The sequence below is a fragment of the Ovis canadensis genome, chromosome 20 (assembly GCF_042477335.2).
Source record: "Ovis canadensis isolate MfBH-ARS-UI-01 breed Bighorn chromosome 20, ARS-UI_OviCan_v2, whole genome shotgun sequence".
NCBI classification, from domain to species: Eukaryota; Metazoa; Chordata; class Mammalia; order Artiodactyla; family Bovidae; genus Ovis; species Ovis canadensis.
Genome location: NC_091264.1, coordinates 40,995,822 through 41,016,743, shown reverse-complemented (window position 1 = coordinate 41,016,743; position 20,922 = coordinate 40,995,822). Strand labels below are relative to the sequence as shown.

Here is a 20,922-nt window from a genome sequence, read left to right as displayed (position 1 = left end):
AAAGCAGAAGCAGGTGGCTTAAGTCCAAATCCTGAGAACATCAGAGAAATCCTGAATCCATGAACATTAATCAATAGGAGCTCATCAAATGCCTCCATACCTACACTGAAACCAACACAAGGGCCAACAAGTTCCACTGCAAGACATACCAGGCAAATTCTCCAGCAACACAGGAACACACCCCTGAGCTTCAATATACAGGCAGCTCAAAGTTACTCCAAAACCATAGACAGCTCATAATTCATTACTGGACACTTCACTGCACTCCAGAGAGAAGAAATCCAGCTCCACCCACCAGAACTCTGACACAAGCTTCCCTAACCAAGAAACCTTGACAAGCCACTGATACAACGCCACCCACAGCGAGGAAACTCCATAATAAAGAGAACTCCACAAATTCCCAGAATACAGAAAGGGCACCCCAAATGCAGCAATCTAACCAAGATGAAGAGACAGAGGAATGCCCAGCAGGTAAAGGAACAAGAGAAATGCCCACCAAACCAAACAAAATAGGAAGAGATAGGGAATCTACCTGAGAAAGAATTCCAAATAATGACAGTGAAAATGATCCAAAATCTTGAAATCAAAATGGAATCACAGATAAATAGCCTGGAGACAAGGACTGAGAAGATGCAAGAAAGGTTTAACAAGGACCTAGAAGAAATAAAAAAGAGTCAATATATAATGAATAATGCAATAAATGAGATCAGAAACACTCTGGAGGCAACAAATAGTAGAATAACAGAGGCAGAAGATAGGATTAGTGAAATAGAAGATAGAAGGTAGAAATAAATGAATCAGAGAGGAAACAAGAAAAACGAATTAAAAGAAATGAGGACAATCTCAGAGACCTCCAGGACAATATGAAACGCTCCAACATTCGAATTATAGGAGTCCCAGATGAAGAAGACAAAAAGAAAGACCATGAGAAAATCCTTGAGGAGATAATAGTTGAAAACTTCCCTAAAATGGGGAAGGAAATAATCACCCAAGTCCAAGAAACACAGAGAGTCCCAAACAGGATAAACCCAAGGCAAAACATCCCAAGACACATATTAATCAAATTAACAAAGATCAAACGCAAAGGACAAATATTAAAAGCAGCAAGGGAAAAACAACAAATAACACACAAGGGGATTCCCATAAGGATAACAGTTGATCTTTCAATAGAAACTCTTCAGGCCAGGAGGGAACGGCAAGACATACTTAAAGTGATGAAAGAAAATAACCTACAGCCCAGATTACTGTACCCAGCAAGGATCTCATTCAAATATGAAGGAGAAATCAAAAGCTTTCCAGACAAGCAAAAGCTGAGAGAATTCAGCACCACCAAACCAGCTCTCCAACAAATGATAAAGGATATTCTCTAGACAGGAAACACAAAAAGGGTGTATAAACCCGAACCCAAAACAATAAAGTAAATGGCAATTGGATCATACTTATCAATAATTACCTTAAATGTAAATGGGTTGAGTGCCCCAAGCAAAAGACAAAGAATGGCTGAATGGATACAAAAACAAGACCCCTATATATGCTGCCTACAAGAGACCCACCTCAAAACAAGGGACACATACAGACTGAAAGTGAAGGGCTGGAAAAAGATATTCCATGCATGTAGAGACCAAAAGAAAGCAGGAGTAGCAATACCCATATCTGATAAACTAGACTTTAAAACAAAGGCTGTGAAAAAAGACAAAGAAGGCCACTACATAATGATCAAAGGATCAATCCAAGAAGAAGATATAGCAATTATATATGCACCCAACATAGGAGCACCACAATATGTAAGACAAATGCTAACAAGTATGAAAGGGGGAATTAACAATAACACAATAATAGTGGGAGACTTTAATACCCCACTTACACCTATGGACAGATCAACTAAACAGAAAATTAACAAAGAAACGCAAACTTTAAATGATACATTAGACCAGTTAGACCTAATTGATATCTATAGGACATTTCACCCCAAAACAATGAATTTCACCTTTTTCTCAAGTGCTCACAGAACCTTTTCCAGGATAGATCACATCCTGGGCCATAAATCTAACCTTGATAAATTCAAAAAAATTGAAATAATTCCAAGCTCTTTTCTGAGAACAATGCAGTAAGATTAGATCTCAATTACAGGAGAAAAACTATTAAAAATCCCAACATATGGAGGCTGAATAACACGCTTCTGAATAACCAACAAATCACAGAAGAAATCAAAATATGCAAAGAAATGAATGAAAATGAAAACAGAACAACACAAAACCTGTGGGACACTATAAAAGCAGTGCTAAGAGGAAAGCTCATAGCAATACAGGCATACCTCAAGAAATAAGAAAAAAGTCAAATAAATAACCTAACTCTACACCTAAAGCAACTAGAAAAGGAAGAAATGGAGAAACCCAGGGTTAGTAGAAGGAAAGAAATCTTAAAAATTAGGGCAGAAATAAATGCAAAAGAAACAAAAGAGACCATAGGAAAAATCAACAAAGCCAAAAGCTGGTTCTTTGAAAGGATAAATAAAATTGACAAACCATTAGCCAGACTCATCAAGAAACAAAGGAAGAAAAATCAAATCAATAAAGTTAGAAATGAAAATGGAGAGATCACAACAGACAACACAGAAATACAAAGGATCATAAGAGACTACTACTAGCAATTATATGCCAATAAAATGGACAATGTGGAAGAAATGGACAAATTCTTAGAAAAGTACAACTTTCCAAAACTGAACCAGGAAGAAATAGAAAATCTTAACAGCCCCATCACAAGCACGGAAATTGAAACTGTAATCGGAAATCTTCCAGCAAACAAAAGCCCGGGTCCAGATGGCTTCACAGATGAATTCTACCAAAAATTTCGAGAAGAGCTAGCAGTTATCCTACTAACTCTTATCCTACTAACACTTATCTTACTAACTTCCAAACTCATTCTATGAGGCCACCATCACCCTAATACCAAAACCTGACAAAGAAGCCACAAAAAAAGAAAACTACAGGTCAATATCACTGCTGAACATAGATGCAAAAATCCTCAACAAAATTCTAGCAATCAGAATTCAACAACATATTAAAAAGATCATACATCTTGACCAAGTGGGCCTTAACCCATGGATGCAAGTGTTCTTCAATATCTGCAAATCAATCAATGTAATTAACCACATTAACAAATTGAAAAATAAAAGCCATATGATTATCTCAATAGATGCAGAGAAGGCCTTTGACAAAATTCAACATCCATTTATGATAAAAACCCTCCAGAAAGCAGAAATAGAAGGAACATACCTCAACATAATAAAAGCTATATATGACAAATGCACAGCAAACATTATCCTCAATGGTGAAAAATTGAAACCATTTCCCCTAAAGTCAGGAAAAAGACAAGGGTGCCCACTTTCACCGCTACTATTCAACATAGTTCTGGATGTTTTGGCCACAGCAATCAGAGCAGAAAAAGAAATAAAACGAATCCAAACTGGAAAAGAAGTAAATCTCTCACTGTTTGCAGATGACATGATCCTCTACACAGAAAACCCTAAAGACTCCACCAGAAAATTACTAGAGCTAATCAATGAATACAGTAAAGTTGCAGGATATAAAATCAACACACAGAAATGCCTTGCATTCTTATACACTAATAATGAGAAAGTAGAACAAGAAATTAAGGAAACAATTCCATTCACCATTGCAATGAAAAGAATAAAATACTTAGGAATATATCTACCTAAAGAAACTAAAGACCTATATATAGAAAACTATAAAACACTGGTGAAAGAAATCAAAGAGGACAGTAATAGATGGAGAAATATACCATGTCCATGGATCGGAATAAGAAAGCTGTGGTACATATACACAATGGAGTATTACTCAGCCGTTAAAAAGAATTCATTTGAATCAGTTCTGATGAGATGGATGAAACTGGAGCCGATTATACAGAGTGAAGTAAGCCAGAAAGAAAAACACCAATACAGTATACTAACACATATATATGGAATTTAGGAAGATGGCAATGACGACCCTGTATGCAAGACAGGGAAAGAGACACAGATGTGTATAACGGACTTTTGGACTCAGAGGGAGAGGGAGAGGGTGGGATGATTTGGGAGAATGACATTCTAACATGTATACTATCATGTGAATTGAATCGCCAGTCTATGTCTGACGCAGGATGCAGCATGCTTGGGGCTGGTGCATGGGGATGACCCAGAAAGTTGTTATGGGGAGGGAGGTGGGAGGGGGGTTCCTGTTTGGGAATGCATGTAAGAATTAAAGATTTTAAAATTTAAAAAATAAAAAACTAAAATTAAAAAAAATAAAAAAATAAAAAAAATAAAATGCTTAATACCAAAAACCTTTGAAAAAAAAAAAAATAAAGTAATAGTCACCAAAAAGAAATTTATTAGCCACTTTGGATATAGTTACGCTCCTTGAAGATTTGGAAAAATTAAAATGAGTGCTTCGAGGAAATGCTATATCAGAAATTGCAGTAAGTAACCAAAATCTAAAAAGCTTTGAAGAAGCTATTCTACAAATAGTGACGTCAGGCTCTATACATCAGTACTTCTCATCTCAACATCTTTATACCTCGATGACTCTCATCTCAACATATCAAAGAATATGGTAATCATTGGAATTCACTAAACAAAAATATTACTCACCTCTTTCTGTATTGATCACTAAAACACAAAACAAAAATTGTGAGCAAAGTAAAAGTGAAAGAAAAAGAGCAACGGGATAGATTAAAGTTGAAGAATAAAAGTTAGAAAAGATTAAGATAGAACAATCTGGTCATCAACAAAGTTATATAAAATTGCCATTTTCTTGAAGGCATGGAAAGAAAAGAGGAAATTTAAAAATAAATATGTAAATGCTAGTGAAGACAAAGAACATAAAAATGTACTGAAAAACCCACAAATAAGATAAGCACTAGGATAACACTAAATAAAAATATTACTCATGTTCTCTCTGTATTGATCACTAAAAAACAAAAGAAAAATATTCAGCATTTATGTAAACATCAGAATAATTAAGAAAATTTGTGTTTGTGTTCTAGAGAGGTGAGTAGGCTAATTTTCAATTTGTTTCTCATAGACTATTTTGCAGATTTTATTTCTGCCTCTTATCTTCAGCATATATGCTGTTATCATCCTGAATGACTTATATGGGCAAACAACCATCACACTCTTGCCATTGCCATTTACATATAGATTGCATTATTTTCAACTTAATATAAATGTATAGCTTTTCAAGCACTTTTGAAAAGACTATCCTTTCCCCATTGCTGAAAAATTAGTGGACCTTATATGCATGTGCTCATTTCTGGGCTCTATTCTGTTTCATTGGTCTATATGTTCTTTTGTATGACAGTTCCAAAGTTCCATATCATTTGGATTAGTGTAATTTGAAATCAAGGAAGTGTAACATCTCCATTTTATTCTTGTTCAAGATTGTTTTGGATCTTTTGTGGTTTCATACACATTTTAGCATTGATTTTTCTATGTAAAATACCATTGAGATTTTAATAGGAATTTCATTGAATCTGTGGATTACTCTGGGTAGTATGACCATTTTAACACTATTAATTCTTCCAATACATGAACATAAGATATTTGTCCATTTATTTGTATCTTCTTGTAGTTTTGAGTATATAGATCTTTTACTTTCCTTGTATTTGGTTAAATGTATTTTGTTCTTTTTGATTATTCTGTAAATGGGATTGTTTTCTGTAAGTGGGACTGTTTACTTGATTTCTTTTTTGGATATTTTGTTTTTAATGTAAAGATATGGTACTGAATTTTGTGTTTCTTTTTTTGTGTGTGTGTTTCTTTATCTTGAAAATTTATATGATTTTTAAATGAGTTTTAGAAGTTTTTTGGTGACATCTTTATGGTTTTCTACATGTAGAAGCATGCAATCTGGGAATAGAGACAATTTTATTTTTCCTTTGTGATTTGGATAACTTTAATTTTTTTCATGTGTAATTGCTCTTGCTAGTACTTCCATACTAGGTTGAATAGAAGGGAGAAAATGGGCATGCTTGCCTTGTACAGGATCTTAAAGAAAAAGCTTTTTCTTATTAATTATAATTCTATCTATGGGCTGTTCACATATGGCCTTTATTGTGTTAAATTCCTTTTATATCTATTTTGTTTGAAATCTTTCTTTTTCTAAAGCATGAATGGATGTTGAATTTGGTCAAATGCTTTTTCTGCATCTATGGAAGTGATTATGTTGTTTTAAATATTATGGTCTGCGATGTCCCTTGGACTGCAAGGAGATCCAACCAGTCCATCCTAAAGGAAATCAGTCCTGGGTGTTCATTGGAAGGACTGATGTTGAAGCTGAAACTTCAATACTTTGGTCACCTGATGCGAAGAGCTGACTCATTGGAAAAAACTCTGATGCTGGGAAAGATTGGGGGCAAGATGAGAACAGGACAACAGAGAATGAGATGGCTGGATGGCATTACCGACTCGACGGACATGAGTTTGGGTAAACTCTGAGAATTGGTGATGGACAGGGAAGCCTGGCGGTGCTACGATTCATGGGGTCACAAAGAGTCGAACACAACTGAACGACTGAACTGACTGACTGACGTCGTATCACACTGATTGATCTGGGTATGTGGAACCAACCTTGTATCCCACTGGTAAAATCCCATTTGGGCATAGTGTATAGTTTTTTGATGTGCTGTTGAATTCAGTTTGCTAGCTTTTGACTGAGGATTATTACTTTTATGTCTAAGCAGTACTAAAAGGGAAGTTTCTAGTTATAAAAGATTACACTAAAAATATCTCCAAAGTTTGAAAAAAAAGATCTCAAATAAATGATGTTATATCTCAAGGAACTGTAAAAAGAATAAGCTAAACTCAAAGTTAGCAAAAGGATGGAAATAATAAGATTCAGTGCAGAAAACAGAAACAATGAAAAAAATTAACAAAACAATAAGTGAGATTTTTCAAAAAAAGATAAAATTTGCAAGAACTTAGCTAGACACGATTAATTAAGAAAAAAGAAGACTCCAATAAGTAAAATAAAAAATGAATGAGACATTATAAAAGATCTCTGAGAGATTTTTTAAAAAAGGATCCTAAGCCCTGTTGCTCATCTGTATATTTTCTTTGGAAAAACATCTATTTAGTTCTTTTGCCCTTTTATAAATTAGCTCTTTTTAATATTGGGTTGTATGAATTGTTTATATATTTTGGATATTAACCCATTTGGTCATATAATTTGCAAATATTTTCTTCCATTCAGTAGGTTGTCTTTTCTTTTGTACAAAAACTTCTGAATGATAATATCTTTTTTCATTTTTCTTCATTTATATTTTTATCTTAATTTTTCAATAAATATATTACCTGATATATATCCACACTCTTCAAATTCATGACTTTAATGACTTCAGAATAGTCCATTAGATTAATATTGCAATTTTAAATAGTTAAAAATTACATATGCTAGAGACTATTAAATACATTAGAACAAATTTAATCATGAAAATAAATGTCATTTTGCAATGAGAATATATCTAATTCTTTGCTGTATTCTATACAAACTAATTTCTTAAAAAAAAAAAAAACTTCTAAGCTTAATTAGGTTCCATTTGTTTATTTTTGCTTTTGTTTCCCTTGCTTGAAGAGAAAGTTCTAAAAAAATATTGCTAAAACATGTCAAAGAGTGTACTGCCTATGTATTCTGGAGTTTCATGGTTTCTGGTCTTACATTAAGGTCTTTAATCCATTTTGAATTTATTTTTGTATACAGTGTGAGAAAATGTTCTAATTTCATTCTTTTACAGGTAGCTATCCAGTTTTCCCAGCACAACTACTAAGGATATAATTTACAACATAATAGAGGTAATTAACAATGCTCTACCTTATGGGTGAACATTGTTAAGAGAATAAATCTTAAGAGGTCTCATCACAAGAAAATTTTTCCTATTTTATAAATATGTATTTATATGAGATGAGGATGTTCATTAAAATTATTGTGATAATCATTCCATGATAAATGAAAGGCAAAAGATGCTGTATGCCTTAAACTTATACACTGTTGCCTATTAACTTTTAATAAACCTGGAAGAAAAAATTGAAAAAAAGTAAAAATTTACTGTGGCTTAAAAAAATAATTCATACAGATTAGTCCTAATTCTGCCTGAGTAATCCCCTCAGTTTGCAGAAAGCAATGGCACCCCACTCCAGTACTCTTGCCTGGAAAATCCCATGAACGGAGGAGCCTGGTGGGCTGCAGTCCATGGGTCGCTAAGAGTCGGACAGGACTGAGTGTCTTCACTTTCACTTTTCACTTTCATGCATTGGAGAAGGAAATGGCAGCCCACTCCAGTGTTCTTGCCTGAAGAATCCCAGGGACTTGAGAGCCTGGTGGGCTTCCGTCTATGGGGTCACACAGAGTCGGACATGACTGAAGCAACTTAGCAGCAGTAATCCCCTCAGTTGACTGTTCATCAAACTAGATAGTCCATTATATATTTGAAAGTAAAATAATGGCTACATTTCACAAAGCTTTCCTTTCCCTAAGTATTTTATTTATTTAATCATTCCTTCTCCATTAGAGTTTGGAGACCCTGCAGATTCTGGAAAATATAACCTGATGTCTTTGACAATGTTGATTCCCAGAGTTAATACAGATTTTATATGACCACTGAATGATGAAATGATAAAGTGAGTTTATCAGATAGGGTCCATATAAATTGCTTTCTTCAGATATGCTAAAACATTGTTAAGATATTTTCTGGCACCATGCAGAAGTCTAATATTATAAATATTCAGATCTATCACTGCACTCATTTTTTAAAACTTACCATATCCTATAGCAGCCAAAGAGACAGTGGGTAATTTAATCATAATGTCAGATGTGAAATATGGAACTCCAGAGATCTCTTAGTTGGCTCCTATATACAAAACAGTATTTTCTTCCCTTCTTTCCTGTAAACAGAAAAATCACAGCTCAGGTCCATTTTCCTCAGGAATGCTGACCTCCATCATTCCCTGGGGAGTCAAGGGAAGATTGCTGGATCTGGGTTGGCCCACGGTGGGAATTCAAGGAGGGGTTGGGATGAGAAGGAACTTCTCTCCTGGGTCCTGTGTTGTGAGTGAGGTAACCTCATCTGACAGCACCAGCACATGGGAGTGAGGGAAGCTCCACCTGAACACAGACCTGCTCTCATTCCATTTTCCTTTCCAAAGGAGGTATGAGAAGCTGGAAGAGGTCTAGGAAAGATTCCAGACCTTTAGAAGAAGGCTTGCCTGAATGAATTCTCACATTCGTTTTGGATGAGTGACTGAGTTCAGAGGAGGAAATGCAGATGAAAGACTCAGTGCTCTCCTCTGACACAGGATACATGTCTCTCCTGGATAGACAGTGATGGAAAGAAAACTGAGAGATGTAGAGATAATGCAAGGAACATGAAATGTATCCAGAACCAACTAGAGATAAGTTCTGAGGACCAGAGAAAGTAAGATAAAAGCCTAATATCTGAGATTGGAGAAGATTACAGCTTTTCTAGAAGAAACTTTAATGTTTTCTAACTAGGGAAAGAAAGAAATCAGAACAAAGATAGACAAATCATAAGATGCTAAATTTAGGTCCTTTTTCTTAGAGTCTCTGCTGTGTCTATTGACCTTTCTCAGATCCTTTACACACACACACACACACACACACACACACACACACACACACGCCACCAGTGCCCTTCTACATGATAAAAGTTTCTTTTTATACTTACCTGGCTTAATCACCAACAGAAAATATCAGTTTATTAGCACACACTGAACATCTCTCTTCTCTTAAGCCTCCCCTGAAGCCCTAGAAGCGTCAGTCAGACCACTGAGTTGCTTCCCCTCTATGCACTCCAACCAATAGGAACAGAAGCATAGCACAAAGACACAAGGTAGCTGGGAGGGGACTTTAGATTGCACTTTGCTCTTCTCCATTCATGGGACCATAATAAAACCCTCACATGACCATAAAGCCAAGTATTTAATCCAAATAGGTATGTTCTCATATGAACACAGACACAGACTGCCTTTTTTCCCCTGCTTTTATTACTTTTGTTATTATTTTAAAGTTTATAGCATACAGTAGAGATTTAAACAATACATTCTCACACCAGCTTCTGAGATTTATGTATTTACTTTAATCAGAGGAAGGAATGTGTGTATACCTCTACAAGTTTTTGCAGTCTTAGCCTTATTAACCCTACACTTTATGGAAAATCTACCCAGGACATTGAAAATAGCTGATTTCCACATCCCCAGCCCCATAAATATTTCTAGCCCTTTCATTCAAAAAGCTGATGCAGATATTGACAATCACCAAGAGTTTATTTTCTCCAGGATATTCCCACGAATTACATATTTTCAGACCATAAAATTAAATTAGAACTCTAATGATTGCTCTAGGCAAGAACACAGGAACCATCAACCCTTCATGTGTTGTTGGAACATCTCCATTCAGTTTAATCCATTAGGACAAAAACTAAATTCTTGGGATCATGAACTGAATGTATAAGATATCTCCTGGTTCCTTGCATTTGATCCCTGCTGCTGCTGCTGCTGCTGCTAACTACTGTAATTGACCTGCAAGGCTCCCAGGCTCCGTACTTATGTCAACATCATGCACTTCTTAGGCCTTGGAGCTGTTTCCTCCTGGTCTAAGAAGGTTCTACATGGTCCTGCCTCTCACATGGCAATTTGGGTGACTTAGTGCAGCAAATTCCCAATGTATCCCCTCCTGCTTTCATATTAGAGAAAATATCCACACAGGAATCTTTGCAGATGAAAACTGCTTAACTAGGCTATTTGGAGGATGCGCCCTGGTGGCTCAGAGGGCAAAGCGTCTGCTTGCAAGGCAGGAGACCTTGGTTTCATCCCTGGGTTGGGAAGATCCCCTGGAGAAGGAAATGACAACCCACTCTAATATTCTTGCCTGGAGAATCCCATGGATGGAGGAGCCTTGTAGGCTTTAGTCGACGGGGTTGCAGAGAGTCTGACATGATTGAGCAACTTCACTTTCTTTCTTTCTTTTAGATGGACAAGATTAAGAAGAGATTTCAATGGTCTTGAAAGCACAAGGGACACCAGAAAGGCAAACACATCACAAAACCTCTCCCTTACTTTGGAGAATTTCATGGATCTGAAGGATGTTATGGACTGCAGCTGTGCAGCACCTGTGGCTACCTCGTCTCTTTGAGCCTATCTAGTGATTGCTAATAACTCCCTTTTTACTGGACAAATTGTTAGCTCCATGGCCAATGTCAAACAAAAAATGTTAAATAGGAAAAATCTAAGGCAAAAAGTAATAGCCAACTCCTACTATAAAAATTCCATAAAAAATATTGGGAATTTCTACCACTCTTGGGATTCCCAGGTGGTGCTAGTGGTAAAGAACCCAGCTACCAATGCAGGTTGATGTAAGAGATATGGGTTCGATCCCTGGATGGGGAGGATCACCTAGAGGAGGGCATGGCAGCCCACTCCAGTGTTCTTCCATGAGAATCCCATGGACAGAGAAGCCTGGCAGGCTGCAGTCCATAGAGTCACACTCAGTTTGACATGACAGAAGTGACTTAGCATGGACACATGTAAACCCACCATTATTCTAAGCTGCTCAGGTGGGAGATTTGGTTACTGCTGATAGAAGAATGGCAATTGGTTTCTCTACCACTTACCTTTAGGGAGAGCTCCAAAAAGAAAAAAATTATAAAGACATTTCTGGAAGTTTTTTGCTTTAAATCCTGAATTCTCTAGGTAAAGACAACTGCTTAGGTTTCCCTGATTTGAGACTATGTCTTGTTCCCATATATCAATATTCTATCTGTGTAATTTTCCTTCTGTTTAAGTTTCTGGCATATATATATATATATGTATATATATATATATATATACATACATATATATTCTCCAATTACATAGTGATTCCTGAAAATTTATTTCAAATAATAGAATTCAGTCACATGTCAAATCAAGGGACAATAATTTATTTGTCTCTCCTAATGCTCAGGAAACAATTTCCTTGATTGCAAGCTTGTTTTAATTTTGTTAGTTTATACTGGCTTGCACAAAGTGGAAGAGGGTAGAAACCTAGTAATTACATTTAGAACAAATGAACAATTGAATGAATGAATTTCATTTTTCATTATATTTACTGTCTTTACCATTCTCTTGCCACTTATATTTAAAAGTAATTCATATAGAATAATCTGCAAATTGTTTTCTCCCTAGAGTTTGCTGATTTTCTCATCTCTGTTTGCTCTCCATGAACTGTCTGCCGAGTGTCATAAGGTGCCTGTCTCTCTCTTTTTTTTTTTTAATTCCTTTTTTGGTTATTGTTTATCTTTAAACACCTTACTTTAGATAATGAGAAAAGGCTATGTAAGATTTTATTGCCTACTTGTTAATGATTGCAGCAATAAATCAGCCACAACTTAGGACTTGGTGAAGATATCTGGGCTGTAAATTGGTTGACCTTTGTCCATGAGGGAAGGGTAAGGAAAGATATAGTTTTTATTGCTGGGAAAGTAATTTGATGAGGAACTTTTTACATGTTTCATTGTTAAAAACAGAGAAAATTTTCCAGGTTCTTAAACATATTAGGACATTTCAGAGGCAAATCATGACAGAAATGGTGCACAAGCACAATGAGAGAAAAGGAGATCTGAAAATAATTTAACAGTTAAATATAATACAGGTTAGAGGAAACTTTGAGAAAGTCTGAAGAGTAAATATCTGGAAGGAGCTGACAGAATGTTGGAAGGCCATTTCTGCATCAAGATATAATGTTGATTATGGATGTCATCAGTACTACATGTAAAGAGAGGCATCCTCTAGGTCTTTTGCTCATATGGTAAAGAATTTGCCAGCAATGCAGGAGACCCGGGTTCGATCCCTAGGTGAGGAAGATCTCCTGGAGTAGGGAATAGCAACCCACTCCAGTATTCTTGCCTAGAGAATGGACAGAGGAGCTAGAGGGCTATAATCCATAGGGTCACAAAGAGTTGGACACAACTGAGCGACCAACACTTTTCTATAGGGTCACAACTCTGAGCTCAATCTAGGGTTGTAATAATTAGACACAAACTTCACGTGACTTGGAAGTGTTTGAGCTCCACTCTTGAAAAGGCCGAGTGGCGGCAAACAAGAAGAGGCAAAAATGCGACTGGAACCATTTTTATGATTTATCTGCACAAACAATTCCACAGTTTCTCATACTCGTTTATTGTCTTAGACACTCAGCGATGCCCCTCTCCCCAGAACGTGTTGTTCCCTCTGTTCTCATGATGTTTCTACCATTTTTTGAGAGTCTTGTCCTCCCAAAGCATTCACTCTCCCCAGGATGTAACCTTGCATAGATTAGTTTAGTCAACTCATAACTGTAGCTGAAATGACTACTTTACTCATCATTTGGTAGTAATGTTCTTCTGCCTTGATGATATTTTCCACCATGTGTTCTTTTTTGTGGGGCTTCTTAAGTGGCTCAGTGGTAAGAATCTGCCTGCCAATGTAGGAGCTGCAGGAGCTATGGGCTGGATCCCTGGGTTGGGAAGATCCCCTGGAGGAGGAAATGGCAACACACTCCAGTATTCTTACCAGGATAATCCCATGGACAGAGGAACCTGGTGGGCTACAGTCTACTGGGTTGCAAAGAATTGGACAGAACTGAGTATGAAAACACACACACACACACACACTCATTCTCTTATGCAGCCCTCACTAGAGAGTGAAATATCACTTCCTATATTCTTTCCCAAGCACAATCACTTCGGATAACACCATTCCCCTGTTTCTTCCATCTCTCACTCTTTCTATATAAATATATGTTCTTATATTTCCCATTTAAAAACAGAATAAAATTAAGCAAAGCTATTCAAAATAAGCTCAAACAAAATTTCTTCCTTCTAACCTGCCTTCTGTTAAAGATTCTGACATTTCTTTTTTTGGTATTAATTCTAGAAGGTCTTGTAGGTCATCATAGAACTGTTCAACTTCAGCTTCTCCAGCATTAGTGGTAGGGGCATAGACCCGAATTACTCTGAAATTGAATGGTTTGCCTTGAAAATGAACAGAGATCATTCTGTCATTTTTGAGATTGCACCCAAGTACTGCATTTGGACTCATCTTTCAGTGTCATATCTTTTTGTCTTTCCATACTGTTCATGGGTTCTCAAGGCAAGAATACTGAAGTAGTTTGCCATTCCCTTCTCCAGTGTATCATGTTTTGTCAGAACTTTCCACCATGACCTGTCCGTCTTCGGTGGCTCATAGTTTCACTGAGTAGACAAGGCTGTGATCCATGTGATTAGTTTGGTTAGTTTTCTGTGACTGTGGTTTTCCTTCTGTCTGCCTCCTGATGGATAAGGATAAGAGGCTTGTGGAAGCTTCCTGGTGGGAGAGACTGATTGTGGGGGAATCTGGGTCTTGTTCTGATGGGTGGGGCAGTGCTTAGTAAGACTTTAATCCAATTTTCTGTTGATGGGGCTGTGTTCTCTCCCTGTTGTTTGGCCTGAGGCCAAACTATAGTAAGGTTAGTGGTGGTAATGGTGACCTCCTTTAAAAGGACTTATTCAGTGCCCCTGACCCCCCAGCAGGCCACAGTCAACCCACGCCTCCACCAGAGACTCCTGGACACTCACAGGCAAGTCTGGCTCACTCTCTTGGAACCCTGCTCCTTTCTCCTGGGTCCTAGTGTGCACAATATTTGGCTTGTGCCTTCCAAGAATCTGTTTCCCCAGTACTGTGGAAGTTCTGCAATCAAATCCCACTGGCCTCCAAAGTAAAATTCCTTGGGAGTTCTCAGTCCTTTTTCCAGATCCCCACTTTGGAAAATCTGTTGTGGGTACAAGAACTTTCTTAACAGTGTTCTGCATTTTGTGGGTCATCTGCTCAGTGGCTCTATGGTGGGGCTAATGGCGATCTCCTCCAAGAGGGCTTATGCCACATGCTGTGTGTCCCAGGTCTGCTGCAGCCAGAGCCCCTGTCCCTGTGGCAGGCCACTGCTGATGCACGCCTCTGCAGGAGACACTCAACACTCAAAGGCAGGTTTGGCTCAATCTCTGTGGAGCCTCTGGATCCTGATGCACACAAGGATTTCTTTTCAGCCCTCTGAGTGTCTCTGGTGGGTATAGGGTTTGATTCTAAACGTGATTTCTCCCCTTCTACCATCTTAATGGGGGTTTTCTTTTGCCCTTGGATGTGGGGTATCTTTTTTTTTGGTGGGATCCAACATTCTCCATCCGATGGTTGTTCAACAGTAAGTTGCAATTTTGGAACTAACACCAGAATTTTGGAACTAACACCTTCTAGAGCTAACACCATAATAAGATGTCATTTTCATCATAGGGGACTAGAATGCAAAAGTAGGAAGTCAAGAGATACCTGGAGTAACAGGCAAGTTTGGCCTTGGAGTACAAAATGAAGCAGGGCAAAGACTAACAGAATTTTGCCAAGAGAACACACTAGTCATAGCAAACACCCTCTTCCAACAACACAAGAGACAACTCTGCACATGAACATCACCAGATGGTCAATACCAAAATCAGATTGATTATATTCTTTGCAGCCAAAGATAAAGAAGCTGTATACAGTCAGCAAAAACAAGACTGGAAGCTGACTGTGGCTCAGATCATGAACTCCTTATTGCAAAATTCAGACTTAAATAGAAGAAAGTAGGGAAAACCACTAGACCATTCAGGTATGACCTAAATCAAATCCCTTATGATTAAGTAGTGTAAGTGACAAATAGATTCAAGGGATTAGATCTGTTAGACAGAGTGCCTGAAGAACTATGAATGGAGTTTCATGACATTGTACAGTGATCAAGAACATTCCTAAGAAAAAGAAACGCAAATAGGCAAAATGGTTGTCTGTGAAGTCCTTCCAAATAGCTAAGAAAAGAAGAGAAGCTAAAGGTAAAGGAGGAAAGGAAAGATATAACCATCTGAATGCAGAGTTCCAAAGAATACCAAGGAGAGAAATAAGAAAGTCTTCCTAAGAGATCAATGCAAAGAAATAGAGGAAAATAATAGAACGGGAAAGACTAGAGACCTCTTCAAGAAAACTTAGAGATATTAAGGGAACATTTCATACAAAAATGGACACAATAAAAGACAGAAATAGTAAGGACCTAACAGAAGCAGAAGATATTAAGAAGAGGTGGAAAGAGTAAACTGAAGAACTATACAAAAAAAGATCATGACCCAGATAACCATGATTGTGTGATCACTCACCTAGAGCCAGACATCCTGCAGTGTGAAGTCAAGTGGACCTTAGTAAGCATCACTACAAGCAAAGCTAGTGGAGGTGATGGAATTCCAGTTGAGCTATTTCAAATCTTAAAAGATGATGCTGTGAAAGTGCTGCACTCAATATGCCAGCAAATCTGGAAAACTCAGCACTGGCCACAAGACTGGAAAAGGTCAGTTTTCATTCCAATCTCAAAGAAAGGAAATGCCAAAGAATGTTCAAACTGCCATACAATTGTGCTTATCTCACACGCTAGCAAAATAATGCTCAAATTCTCCAAGTGAGGCTTCAACACTATGTGAACCGAAAACTTCCAGATGTTCAAGCTGGTTTTAGAAAAGGCAGAGGAACCAGAGATCCAATTGCCAACATCCATTGGATCATAGAAAAAGCAAGAGAATTCCAGAAAACATCTAATTATGCTTTATTGAATATGCCAATAGTCAGTAACAAACTGTAAAATTCTTCAAGAGATTGGAATACCAGACCACCTAACCTGCCTCTTGAGAAATCTGTATGTAGCTCAAGAAGCAACAATTAGAACCAGACATGGAACAAAGGACTAGCTAAATTGGGAAAGGAGTTCATCAAGGCTGTATATTGTTGCCCTGCTTATTTAACTTATATGCAGAGTACATCATGCAAAATGCTGGGCTGGATGAAGCACAAGTTGGAATCAAGATTGCAGGGAGAAATAGCAATGACCTCAGATATGCAGATGGCACCACCATTATGGCAGAAATCGAAGAGGAACCAAAGAGCCTCCTGATGAAAATAAAAGAGAAGAGTGAAGAAGCTGGCTTAAAGCTCAACGTTCAGAAAACTAAGATCATGGTATCTGGTCCCATCACTTCATCGCAAATAAATGTTGAAACAATGGAAGCAGTGACAGATTTTATTTTCTTGGGCTCCAGATTCACTACAGAGGGTGCCTGCAGCCATATAATTAAAAGATGCTTGCTCCTTGGAAAAAGAGCTATGTCCAACCTAGCTGCTGCTGCTGCTGCTAAGTTGCTTCAGTCATGTCCGACTCTGTGAGACCCCATAGACGGCAGCCCACCAGGCTCTGCCATCCCTGGGATTCTCCAGGCAAGAACACTGGAGTGGGTTGCCATTTCCTTCTCCAATGCATGAAAGTGAACAGTGAAAGTGAAGTCGCTCAGTCATGTCCGACTCTTTTCGACTCCATGGACTGCAGCCTATCAGGCTCCTCCATCCATGGGATTCTCCAGGCAAGAGTACTGGAGTGGGGTGCCATTGCCTTCTCTGATGACCAACCTAGACAGTATATTAAAAAGCAGAGATAGTACTTTGCTGACAAAGGTCTGTTTAGTCAAAGCTGCTGTTTTTCCAGTAGTCATGTATCAATGTGAGAGTTGGATCACAAAGAAAGCTGAGTGCCAAAGAATTGATGCTCTTGAACTGTGGCAGTGGAGAAGACTCTTGAGAGACTTTGAACTGAAAGGATATCAAACCAGTCAATCCTAAAGGAAATCAGTCCTGAATATTCATTAGAAGGAGTGATGCTGAAGCTGAAACTCCAATACTTTAGCCACCTGATGTGAAGAACTGACTCTTCTTGATGTGGAAAAGACTCTGATGCTGGGAAAGATTGAAGGCAGGAGGAGAAAGGGACGACAGAGGATGAGATGTTTGGATGGCATCACCGACTTGATAGACATGAGTTTGAGCAAGCTCCAGGAATTGGTGATGGACAGAGAAGCCTGGTGTGCTGCAGTCTACAGGATCACAAAGAGATGGACATGACTGAGCTACTGAGCTGACCTGAACTGATTTCTTTTTACATTTTACAAGTTAATGTTTCTTTGAAAGAGTGGTCCAGTCAGCCTCCTCACTCATCTAATATCCATTGTTTATAAATTTCACAATGTTAGCCTTCTAATGCCTTTTAATTGAAGAATGACTAAACACAATGTGGTATATCCATACAGTGCTGCTACTGCTGCTGCTGCTAAGTCGCTTCAGTCGTATCAGACTCTATGTGACCCCATAGAAGGCAGCCAACCAGGCTCCTCCGTTCCTGGGATTCTCCAGGCAAGAATACTGAAGTGGGTTGCCGTTTCCTTCTCCAATGCATGCATGCATGCATGCTAAGTCGCTTCAGTCGTGTCCGACTCTGTGTGACCCCATGAACAGCAGCCCACCAGGCTCCTCTGTCCACAGGATTCTCCAGGCAAGGATACTGGAGTAGGTTGCCACTTCCTTCTCCAAGATAAATTCTATCAAAAAGGAACAAACCACTGAAATATGAAAAAGTGTGTGTCTCTAAGACATTATGCAAAGTGAAAGAAGCTAGACATGAAAGACCATATATTATATGACTGCAACTGTGTATATCCAGAAAAGGCAAATCTATATATAGAGAGAATAGATTAGTGATCCTTGGATCTGGGGACAAAGATTATTTGAAAATGAAAGCAAGAGCTCTTTTGGGGAGATGGAATCCTTTATGATTGGATCAGTGATAATTGCCCAACTATGTAAATATGTTAAAAATTATTGAGTTGATTTTTTAGAATGAATGAACACTTGAATGAATGTATGGTATGCAAATAACATCTCAACAAACCTTCTTCTCAGAATTATCACAGAATTAAGTACCTTGTATGGATTTATCAGAGTTTCAGAATTCTCACTTTATTTAGGGTACATTTTCTCTATGTTGATTTTCAACCACGGCATGAAATTTGTGTAAATGTAGAAATCCATTGTGGTTTCCATAACAAAGAGTATACTTCTGGATTATTTTTATTAAAGAAGACAAATGAGCAGATTGTATTTAACAAAAGAGAATTGTATTTGTTTGCTACACCTTCTACTATACCACAACAAAATACCACAAGCTGAGTAGTTTAAGTGTTTGTTGGAAGTTATTTTAATATAGTTGTGGAGGCCAAAAGTCTGAGTTCAAGATGTTGACATGGTGATGCTTCATCTGAAGGTGCTAGAAAAAGATTGGTTCCAAGCCTTTTTTTAAACTTCAGGTGGTTTGCCAGCAGTCTTGGACCTTCCTTGCCTTGTGGCAGCAAAACTCCAACCTTCACAAGCTGTTCTTTCTGTGCATGTTTATGTCCAAATTTTCCCTTTGCATAAGGACTCCAGTTATGTTGATTTAGGCACCCGTTCTATGCCATCTTAACTAACTATATCTACAATGACCCTATTTCCAAATAAGGTCACACAGTGAGGTATTGGTGGTGAGGATTTGCATATCATAGAGTATACTAAAAAGGAAATAAAATGAGGGAAATATAAATAGAGACTTAAGATAAGTGTTTTGAGGAGTTTGATTATGAAAGAGAGTCAAAAGAGCTAATACAAAGATGTAGAGTTGATGGGAAATTGCATTGTTTTGATTTTAAGATGGACAAGATTAAAATTTTAAGTTTATGCTAGAAAAACTAGTCAGAACACTGAGAGGAATAATTGATGGACCTTAGTACCATGTAAGATAGTACAAGATGGAACGATGGGTAGAGAGAAGAGATAGGTTGGTGTTCCCTGTAAAGGAAGAGGGATATTTCTCTTGATGTAACAGTGAGGGAGGAGTAATGTAGAGTTGGGAGATTTAGATAATTTTGCTATATTTGTCATTACAACGATGAGACAATTCCTCTCTGATAGATTCTATTTGTTATTATCTTTACTGTTCTTTCAAAATGGAAATGCAGTCTTATATTGAGAATTAGGTGGGAGTAGAGTTAGAAGTTTTAAAAAGTGGAATTTTTAATGAAATTGACTGCAAAGGCAAGGGACTGTAAATGACTGGAGACACATGGGAAGATTGCCAGATAGAAGAGTGCCTTCAACAGTGCTAGTGCCCAAGTTGTGATAGGTTACTACACATGTATAGAGTAACCACTCTTCTCATCTGTATGGAGTTTTATAGCATGTTCAACTTCCAGTATGAGAAATGAATAATAGATTCATTCATTTTGGGATTTCTTTCCAAGCAGATGTGAAAGGACAATGAGATCAGGAATTTTCACTTATTAGTAAAAGAATACTTAAAATTATTAACCCTGCCTGGCATCTAAATATGAAAGAGAAGGAAGTGAAGTCAGGAGGGTCTGATGAGTCAGGAGAAATTGGGAGACCCTAACTTGACTCATACACTGGAGGAATAGGAGTTGCTAAGAAATCAAGTACAGTACTTTATGACTACTATTTCACTTAAATATTCAACTGTGGGTGTCATCTGTTGCCATCCTTAAAGGGAGGGTATACTAGCTAGGATTAAATTCAATTATAAATGACAAAAATCCAAAGTATAAAAAGCTTAGAGAGATAAAAGTTTATTTCTCACTGAAGATAATTTAGGAACTGAGTAATAGAGTAGTTCCACAAGTTATCAAAAACCTAAGCCATTGTATCTTATCTGCCATCCATGACTTTTACATGGTCACAGAGGTTTCATTAATGATAGATTTCAGGCATCATAAAAAGCAAACAGAATGAGAAAAGCACATAGTTTTCCTTTAAAGAAACATCCCAGAAATTACACAGAATAATTAATCTTATAATGCACTGGTCATCATTTAGTGATAATCAGCTGGTAGTCTAGAAAATTTAATCTTTATACTAGGTTGTCACAGATATAGTAATAATAGGAGTTTATAATTAAGGAAGAAGTAAGAAGTGATATGAGAGGC

The 20,922-nt window shown here is 37.5% G+C and overlaps 1 protein-coding gene across 1 annotated transcript in view; it reads right to left on the bottom strand.

The window, feature by feature from the left end:
• LOC138425143 (butyrophilin subfamily 1 member A1-like) overlaps positions 1-14,080 on the bottom strand; it is a 50,159-nt gene extending 36,079 nt beyond the window's left edge. Inside the window, exon 1 of the mRNA XM_069562755.1 lies at positions 13,911-14,080. Coding sequence (XP_069418856.1) covers positions 13,911-14,080 — 170 coding nt within the window. The remainder of the gene's footprint in view (positions 1-13,910) is intronic.
• Between the last annotated feature and the right edge of the window lie 6,842 nt (positions 14,081-20,922).